This window comes from Cajanus cajan, chromosome 6 (genome assembly GCF_000230855.2).
Source record: "Cajanus cajan strain Asha chromosome 6, NIPB_CcT2T_4, whole genome shotgun sequence".
NCBI classification, from domain to species: domain Eukaryota; kingdom Viridiplantae; phylum Streptophyta; class Magnoliopsida; order Fabales; family Fabaceae; genus Cajanus; species Cajanus cajan.
In genome coordinates, this window is record NC_138522.1 from 36,291,987 (window position 1) to 36,302,290 (window position 10,304).

General features: G+C 33.0%; 1 protein-coding gene across 2 annotated transcripts; it reads right to left on the bottom strand.

The window, feature by feature from the left end:
- Window positions 1-410: 410 nt before the first annotated feature.
- On the bottom strand, window positions 411-6,540 carry ORG1 (OBP3-responsive protein 1). Of its 2 annotated transcripts, none has more exons than XM_020356352.3 (14): window positions 6,387-6,540; window positions 5,453-5,784; window positions 5,323-5,366; window positions 5,163-5,241; window positions 4,962-5,081; window positions 4,634-4,816; window positions 4,369-4,455; window positions 3,788-3,891; window positions 3,627-3,714; window positions 2,803-2,883; window positions 2,638-2,714; window positions 2,153-2,288; window positions 1,846-1,908; window positions 411-1,276 (listed from the first exon to the last, which is right to left on the bottom strand). In XM_020356352.3, the coding sequence occupies exons 2-14, from the start codon at window positions 5,771-5,773 to the stop codon at window positions 623-625; spliced, it is 2,037 nt and encodes a 678-aa protein (XP_020211941.1). In that variant the 5' UTR covers window positions 5,774-5,784; window positions 6,387-6,540; the 3' UTR covers window positions 411-622. The 2 variants fall into 2 exon arrangements, with proteins under 2 accessions (XP_020211941.1, XP_020211942.1); XM_020356353.3 differs by lacking the exon at window positions 6,387-6,540 and adding an exon at window positions 6,172-6,328.
- Between the last annotated feature and the right edge of the window lie 3,764 nt (window positions 6,541-10,304).

The following is a 10,304-nucleotide window of genomic DNA, read 5'->3' on the forward strand; positions in this document are numbered from 1 at the left end:
ATGTGGAGCTTCACGCAATCCTCTGTGAAGCAAATTGTGTGGCTCATACCTTGACCAACCAGGACAAATCTTCTTCTCTTATACAAACATTGTGATTATCCCTTCCTGTGGGGTTCTAGCTTCTCTAGAAAATGATTTAGAATCTTTGTAATCTATATTCTTTTTTCTTTATTCTCATATTATCAAATAAAAAATTGTTGAAAGTTTAGGGGAAAAGATATTACCCGGCTTCAAAATTAACACAATGACACATTACTATACCAAAAAAAAAAAAGTTTAAAAAAACTGTATCATAGTCTTAATTAATGCTATTTAAGCGATAGCCACTCTGGTTTGACTGCCTCTATATAAATGAATTTTTATCCTAAATGATCAATATTTTATATTCGATTTAAAAATGATCACCAAAATTGTTCTAACATTGTATTACCATCTAACAATTATTTACTAAATACTTGAATAAAATACAGTTTTTACAGTTAACAATCAAACATAAAATAAAGGGAGCTAAGGAGGGACAACTACATCTTGGGGTTCATTTCAGATTACAATCGACAAAGCTATACAATCGAAAGGAAAAATATACAGGCAAATAATGACTTTAAATCTGCTACAACAACAACTAACTAGAAAAGTTTCTATCTACAAAAGACCTTGTGAATAGGAGCGCAGATCCATTAACCCCTCTGAGGACAAGCAGCCTTGAGTCCACATAAGTTCCACACACAAGCTTTGACAAATCAAATATTTCTGGTGGAATTTGTGTTCTTAGTTCTTGTAGAACATTTTTTGCAGTATCAATGTTTTGATTTAATGGAGCATCAACATTCATCGTCACATCAATATCACTTGATGCAAGCTTGGCTGCCGGAAGACTTGACGGAAACTCCTTGAAAGGGATTATTTTTCTCCATTTCTTGCCTGTAAATTTCTGAGCTAAAGCCTCCACATTGCTGGAAGGGCCACTGAAGAACTTCTCTGTGGTCTTGTCTTGCTTCAAATATAACCGTCTTCCGGCTGTTAGTGTAAATGAAGAATTCACCTGCAATCTTCCACTCTTACCTGCTTTGTCATGAGGCCAGTCCTGACCAACCATGACAGAGAATCCAATGTCGGAGTCGAATGAAAGATTAGCTTTCAATTTTGATGCTCTTGTCACAGTTAAGTGCACATTGCCAACGAGTGCTCGGAGAGGAGGTTGCCGAAGGGTCAGGCCGATATGCTTCCCAGTGCAGTATAATAGACGCCATTTGCCTGGAAGCAGCTCCAGCCAGTTCTACAGACATGAATAGTAATACAAGTGAGCATAAGCAATAATTCTTTCATTTTAAAAAAATCGTACAAAGTTATAAGAACATGCTCATGCTTATATCCCTCCAATTTATAAAAATACTTGGTTATACCAAATAGTGAAAGTTAAATAATTAATATTGCAATTAAGCCGTTTTTTTTTTGTGTACCTGTATAGTAGATGAGGTCAATGTGTGGGAACTGGGATGGTCTTAAGGCATACTACAAGGCTAAACACCGGGAAATTCTCCATTAACGGGCAAAAAACTGAACTATAGAAGGGAACTAGACGCCACATGGCACTCAAAATCTTAGGAAAATAGTTGTATAGGTCCTTCTTATTATATGTTTTTCAATTTGTTCATTCCTATTTAACGTGGGACTTCTTATTCACATTAGCCACTCCAACAAATGGTAAGCATAAGTGCAGTCAAAATGGCTAAGGCTGTTGGCTTGGGCATTAACTATTTTACTAAAAAGAAATGGAATTATCGTAAAGAAAAACACTGTAGAAACAAGACCAGGAAAAGTATACCAGTTTTAATCCCAAATTACCTTTGGCTTTGGATGGGGATTCAGCATCTCCATTAAGTCAATGAAGTGGGCAAGCCTGCTACGCTAGAAAAAATGAAAGCTAGTCAGACTTTGTATTACGTATTTTCCTCATATAAGTACTGCTTTGAGTTAAATTTTCCCATCAAGACATTAACGACAGTATACAAATAATGAAAAGGAACATTAGTAAGGAGAAACTTGAGGACATCACACACCAACAAGTATAAAAGCTCTTATAAAAGCATCAAGGAATTCAAGAAGCAACGAAGGGATGTACTGCATATACAGGTCATCGTTGGATGAGTACCTGAGGCTCACGATAAATGTACTCCTCACTAATACGCATTGCAGTAGAACCCAGACCCCATCTAATAATATCCATTGACGGAACTACTCGCCATCTTGGTCCACAAAGGAATGGGTGTCTAAGAGCATCCAGACAACTGTATAAATGTTCACATTGTTAGCACATGAACAACTTCCAAACTCAGGCAGATCAAACTAGTATCTCTAATCAACTTCTATTGATATTTATGTTTTTACAAATGTATAAGAAACTAGCTACATGTCGCCAAAAGATTAAGCCTCCTAAAATACCAAAGAAACTTCAAACCCTTCTTCTCCATGACTTTATATTTTTATATCTACAATTTCTTCATGGCACTTTAGTTTTTCTTTTTAAAATCTTGACACACATGCTAGGTACAATTTATCTCAGCCCCAACAATATGGGAGCATTGATGAACAAATTATACACACTTTCAACTAGCTGGATATTGCTTCATAACATACCTTATCCTTTGAGAAGGTTTAGTTGCAAGCAATAAAGATAAAAGGTGCCAACCAGCTCCCCAGTTCCTATCAAGGATCTGCAAGAAATTAGAAAGGCGTCAAAAGAGTTGAAAGCAAGAATGTAACTCTAAATATCAAGCAACATTCAATGAAGAATAAACTTACTTGAAATCCAGCATTTCCATACACGGAACTTCTGCCAAGAATTTCCAACATAAACTCTCGCAAACATGAAGGATCATGCCCCTGAAGATGGGACATGAATTATCATTAGAAAATTCACATCATTGCATGACCCTTCCATCTAGATAGATATAAGAATAGGCAACATAGAAGCATTTCATGTATTAGGTATCTCAAACAAGGTAACAAACATGTATAGAAATGAAATATTTGTTAAAATAAAGGAAACAAGAGTCTGGTAAAATACTTCTATATTGATTTATAGAGTAAACAGATGACTAGTAAGTCACTTAGTATGGTAAGAAATTAAGAATAGTTATATAACACAATGCTAACTTGAGGATGGGTATCCATCTACGGTAGTCTTACAACTGTTCTTTCCTGAGTGATCTACTAAGGGTCATGTTCGTTTAGCCATAAATTGTTTATTATTAAAATGACCACTAATTTCAGCAACTGTTCAATCTTCACATTCTCATGATAATGATATATGTCCAGCTATCAACGAATATGTGAGTGTCTGTGTGTGTGTGTGTGAGATATATATATATATATATATATATATATATATATAGAGAGAGAGAGAGAGAGAGAGAGAGAGAGAAGATTCCAGAAAAGAGAGAAAGGAACAAATTATATAGGTCTTAGTTTGTATGAGGGGACATATTAGAGACACAGCATTGTCGGGCACTTGCATAGCAGTCTAAAGCATTTAGGTCAACTAATTATTTAGGTCAAAACAGATCGAGTTCTTTTTAATCATTGGAGAGGCTAAATTGAATTTATAAATAAATAACTTTTCATACCTTTGTGAGGAACGATTTGAACTTTGCATAAATCAAAGGATCCATAAGTTCCCGCATTACCATTTTAGCCATTATGAAGCCCATGCATCTTTACAACAGAGATAACCAGGTATCAAAATATTATATAGTTCCAAACAGACTGAAAAATTCCAAAGCCATACCTCATGTCAAATGCAATCATCATCTGTCGCCTGTCCAACTTGTCCAAAGAGCTACTATTTGAACCATCCTTGTAAAAGTCGGCAGCATTACCCAATATACCTACCTGTTAAGTAAACAAAGGTTAAGCCAAGCATAAGGATATCATACATCAAGAAAAACAATTATCAATTTCCAGTAACTTGGATTGCACAACAAACCTCCAGTGCCAAAAATTGTCAGCCCTATGGAAATCACCACCAACAAATCTATATTGTACTCTATCTGTTATTTTTCCTTTCTTACATTTTATTGAATTTCTAATGATAGATTCTAATATACTTTTCTAATTTAGCATAGAAATTGATAAGCAAAATTATCACAATATATCCTTTCCTACTATGTGGAATCACAATAATTTTCAAACCAACAACAAAAACAAAACTATAGGTTTGTCTTGACATTCTGTGAGTTTACAGCATAATAAATTCATAAAACCACCTCTGGGATCAGGCAAACAGCACACATAATCCACAGAAAAGACATAAAATGAATGAAGAAAGAAGCCATAATTCTAATTTCATAAGAGAATGATAATGCTTACTTTGATATGTCTGTCTATTGGACTTATATGCACATTTTCTAGCCTCAACTCTGTATGGGCAAGACCGTGGCTGTGCAGGTAATTTACCTAATTTAAATAAACAATAGAAGAGAATATCATTTATCCTATTTCTATGTAGAATATACAAAGCGATTTCTCCTACTGCTACGTAGAATAATATACAAAGCACCTATAAGTAAAAATGTCTTCCATCAAAGAAAATATTAAGGGAAGCTGTTTTTAAAAAAAAGGGGAAAAAGAATACCCCAATAAGAAGATCCCTCATCAATATTCGAATAAGTCGCAACTGCCTAGAAACTGCAGGACCTCCAGTTGTATCTTCTCCTACCTTCCTAACAGATTCTTCATCCAGTGCAAGAGTGGCCTCTAAAGTTGGAAGCCAATCTGACTGTTGAAGCCAGTGTCTCAAAGAAAAACTACCATGATACTGCAAGAAAAATGATTAAAAGAACATTCAGTTTCTTTTATTTTACAAAAATGGCAGAAAGACTTGAATTGAGAAGACGTTCAGAACAAAAAAGAATCAACCACATGTAAAAGATTTAATAAATTTTACATAGATTAACACCTACCCCATGGACTAGGATAAATGAACCACTATTATCAACATTTACAGGCAAAGAGACATAACCGTGAACTTGCATCGAGTAAGAATGATAAAGCAGTTTACGCCGAACCAGCTTCTTCAATACCTAAAAGGAGATAACAAAAAAAAATTGTGATGGGATATAACTATGAGCAATTTAAAGTATGATACCAAAGGATCAATATACCTCTATTGCTCGTTTCCCTCTACGTTGAGCTTGAGCACTAGAAAGCTGTCGAAGTACAACTCTTGTGTTATACAAAGGGCTGCAGAGGAAAATGAATACATACAGATGTTATGATCAAAACTAAAACATACAACCTAAGTCAAGCAAAGACTTAACTTACCTACCACTATCCTTCACCGTGCCTTCAAAAACTACCTCATCCGACTACAGGAAAACTTAAATCAATCAGACCAGCATTAAAAATTCAATCCAGTCATAACACATCATACACTTATTTTTAAATGTCATACCCGCCCACCAAGGCCAATGCTAACACGATCTAAAATCTTGAAGTCAGACATTTTGAATCGTATTACATGATCCAGTTCCTCCTCCAAGCAAACGGAAAATGCACTTGGAGCATCTTCCTGTGACTCCATAGAAGATGCAGATGCAGCATTCCTTAAAGAAAAGCAGCACACTCCCTTGCGGTTTCTCCTGACCAGATTAGAGAATTGTCCAGTAAAACGCAGGGGAACAGGTAGAACAAGTTTTGTCGACAAATTTTGAGCTGAATAAGCTAAGCTGTTACACCCCGGAATTGGGTTCAGCCCAGTTCTACAAAGCGCCATTGATAAGACCTCTGAATACCAAAAAAGAAAGGATTAATTAACAGACACACAAGAAGCAATGATTCAAATAATTATAACAGACATACAAGAAACTAACTTGACATCCTACTTAACAGACAATCATTAGAAAAAGAAAAAAAAAAATTAACATTAGCCGGCTCAATGGTACATACAGAAAGAAACAAAATATGCCATTGTATTTAACTATATTCCCTTAGTTTCGCTCTCATGTCTGAATTAACCGAACAACGCTCCATTTTGCAACAAGAAGCTTAATTCCTAACTTTGAGCAAGGCTCCAAGTTTCTCTATCATTGCCTACATTTCTGGAGCTATTAACTAAGCTTTTCTGGTTTTGTCCTACAGTTAAAGAACATAAGAAGTTGCGGAACATTTTACCATGTTGAGTTGTTTCTCAACCATAACAAACAAGAGGAGAAATCAAAGCAAAAAGATTTCCGAATACTCCAAATCCAAATTGCAAAACGTAAGGAATTCAAGATCATTAGAAAAGGAGCAAGCATTCAGCAAACAAAATGAAATGAAATAGATGATTAAAAGCTGAGGAAGAGGAACGAGAAAAGAGTGAATCGGAGAATTCGAAAGTTAATTACCAGAACGGGAAAGGAATGCAGAAGAAATGTTGTTGGTCAGTGGTCACACACGCTCGTACATATAGAAACCAAGCGTGTGAGAGTTGCGTGCGAGGGAATGCTGGAAACGTTTTCCCACGTGTCTCTCGCACGTCAACGTCTGCCTCCCCAAATATCTATTTATCCATTAACCTCTTCTTCTTAATTCTTCTCGCTTTCCTTCGGTGCGGCGCTAATAATAATTCTCACAAACATAAATAAAATTTTTAAAAAAAATAATATTGGCTCTCTTTCTATAAAATATTATAAGTATATTTTTCCTTTCATATTTGGCATAACAACCAAAAAGTATCAATCTTTGAGTATTGTCATCTTATGTTATAGTTCAATAAGAATTCAAGATAATCACGTTAGAATTTTTCTTTCAACATTTTATTTCTCATTTTATTCCAGTTTCTTAAAATAAATTTATAATAAATAAAAGAGGGTGCCATAAGCAATATAATCCCACATTTACAAGCAATACACGAAGATTAATCAAAGGATCATTTGTGTCGTTTGCATGGAACGTTGCAATTACATGTGTCATGATTGTACCGAGACTAAAATGAATCTTCTAAAATTGTGGTTCTAAGTTCATCTTTCATGTAACGACATATATTTGACTTCTCTGAACTGTTGTCACGGATAGAAAGGAAATGGAAACAATAAAGAAAGCAATTCTGGGCCGTTGGAACATTGTACGTCAATCATGTCGAGTAATCAATTACTCGTAGGCAGATGATAAACACACCTCCACTCTCGTATAAACACACCCCCTTTTTAAAAAAAAAATATATAAAATGTCTAAATTATCCTTAAAAAAAAAATTCCTAAACTTACACCTCCCTTCCCCGTACCCCCGTTCCCCGCACCCCCACACCCCACACCCCCTTCCACTTGTGATTTGTGGCGGTTATTTTGGCAGTTTCTGGGGTTAAAAACAGCCACAAATTGCATTACCCGCGTCATTAATAACCGCCGGATCTACGATCGCCAAAAAATCATTTGGGGTGGACATTTTGTGGAGGTTTCAAACCGCCTAATGCAATTTGTGGCGGTTTTTAACCGCCAGAAACTGTCAAAATAACCGCCACAAATCACAAGTGGAAGGGGGTGTCACCTATAATTTCGGATACTCCCAGTGACATTTCAGTGGCTAACAGCCCTGCTAATATTAATGAATTCACATATATATGTGAAGAAAGATGTTTGATTATAGTTTGCAATATGATTAAAAAAAAACTATGATCGGAAAAATATCTTCTGTTGTTCTTTCTAACAGACAGTCTTCCTCCGTAGATATCCCCAAAAAGGGGCAAACTATTTATAGTAGATCATCGTTTGATCCCCGTCAGCGTTATACTGATTCATGTATAGGAACTTTCCCATCACTCAAAATGCGGAGTAGCTGCCCTAGAGTGCAAGATATGAACCTTATTCGTGCTTCACTCTTGCCTCCCACTACTCCTTCCGCTCCAGTGGTGGTTTTGAGAAAGCAGCCGCCCCCTGTTCCTAATCCGGCTGAAATAGCGCTTAAAGCGCTAAATAAGGAGGATACAGTAGGGGTGGAGTTACTTTTAAGAAGCCCTAAGGTAGATCCCTCTCATTTTGTGCATAAGGTACAATATATGCATTTCTCCAGGTCCTTTCTTTCTCCTCCTTCATATAAGTTTAATCCGCTAGGGCCTAACACACATGCTCGAAATTATTTGCTATCTCAGATGAGCCGTGAGGAAATTTTCCGTTTACATCTGGTAGGAAATGTTTTAAGGCAATACATGTCTTCATTATCACTGGGCTATTATGCCTGGTATGCCTTTGTAGGGGAAGGGGGGTGTGGGGTGCGGGGAAGGGGGTGCAGGGAATGGGGTACGGGAAAGAGAGGTGTAAGTTTAGAAATTTTTTTTTAAGGGTAATTTAGATATTTTATATATTTTTTTTAAAAAAGGGGGTGTGTTTATACGAGAGTGGAGGTGTGTTTATCATCTGCCTTACTCGTATTGCCCATTAGCCCATCAGACACGAGGCCCAAAACAATACTATAAGGTAGCAGGGACTCTGACAACTAGAGCTAATCATTAGAGCATATGTAATAAGCAACTCTTTGTGTCACATTATGTTATATCAGTTCTTTTTTATTTTATGGATTACTTAAATTTTAACAAAATTGCTTGTAGAAGTTTCAGTGCTAAAATTTAAGCAACTCATAAAGTAGAAAAGAGCTAATGTGACATGATGTGGCAGAGAGTTGCTTACCAGAAATGTTCTTAGGAACAAAAAAGATGGAGATACCTCAAATGCTTAAAATACTTTTTTATGTTTATGTAATATTTTTTAATTTTTAGTTTAAAATTAAGTTTTTAAATTTTTATATTTTGTTTTTTTAATTTATTTTAGTTTATATAATTTAAGATAAGTTTTTGTAATTTATATATTTGTAATTTTTTAAATTATTTTAGTTTTTATCGTTATTTTTTCGTAACATTATTTATTTTATATTAATATAATAGATGTTTTTAATTATATGAGGTAAAATAAAAGTGTTTTAATAATGAATATTGTAGATAAGGACATAAAAGAAACATAAACGTTAAGAGACATTTAGAATAACTACATCAAAATAAATTTGATATAAAATAAAAAAAAGTGAAATTAATACATCTTTTGTGCATCATAAAAGATATAATAATAAAAAATAAATAAATAAGGTCATGGATTAAAGTGATTAAAAAAATAATCAAAACTAAAAAACGTTGAAAAAAATAAGTATAGAATTAAAATTATATGTTTTAAATTATACTGACTAAAAAGTAAAATAAATTAAATTATAGTGATTAAAAAGATATTTTAATCTAATTGAAATTATAAAAAATTATGTTGAATTAAACTAAATTAGAAATCAATTCAGATTAACATAATTGAATTATTTTTATACTTTCCTAAATTGAATTGAACTTTAAAAATTTAAAATGAACGTTATTTTATACTCAATCGAATTATTTTAGTGTTTTGAACCGAATTGTTTTGATATTTCAAATTGAACTGATTTAGTAAATTGGTCAGTTTAGATAAGCTAAATTAATCTATTTTATTTTATTTTTATTTAAATTTTATATAAAAAAATGTTGGACCAAATAAACTTAGGAGATTTCAAGTTTAAAAATTGTGGTTCAATTTTCTCTAATTGATATGGCCAAATTGACCTTGTTTTTTCAAAACTTTTTCCAGCTCAAGTCAGTTTGTCAAATTAGATTATTTTTTATACCTCTAATTTCTATCTTTAATAAAAAATAATTTAATTTTTTTATTTTAGTTTAATTCAATTCAGTTCATGAATAATTTAATTCAATTTTTCATAAAAAAAAATAATTTAGTTCAATTTTTTATAAGAATAGTTTGATTTTTATAGTTTAATTCATTTTACCACTAACTTTTTTTTTTCTAACGCCTAACCTGATCGTGAAGTTGGAGCGTAAAAAAAGATAAAGAAAAAAGGTGTTGTTATTATCAACTTTTTTTATAAGTTTGGATTCCAACTTTTTAATGTTTTTATTAATATATTCTTGATGGAAATTTATTGTTGTCATTGGGATTTACTCAAGGACGAAGTTGACAAAGTTCTTACTTTAGGTTCTTCAAAAAAATACTTTATATTTATATTTATATAATTTTTTTTATAATTTTATAATTTAAAAGTCACTTTTTATATTTTAAAAAATCACTTTAAAATATTTATTTTTAAAAAATACAAATATAATTATTTTTTAAAGATTCATCACTAAAATATTTTTATTTTTTATCAAAAAAAATTATTATTAATTTTAAAATAAACTCCATTTTAAAATTTGTTTTAAGTTTAATAATGTGTTAGGTAAAATAAGTTGTCTAAGATTTATT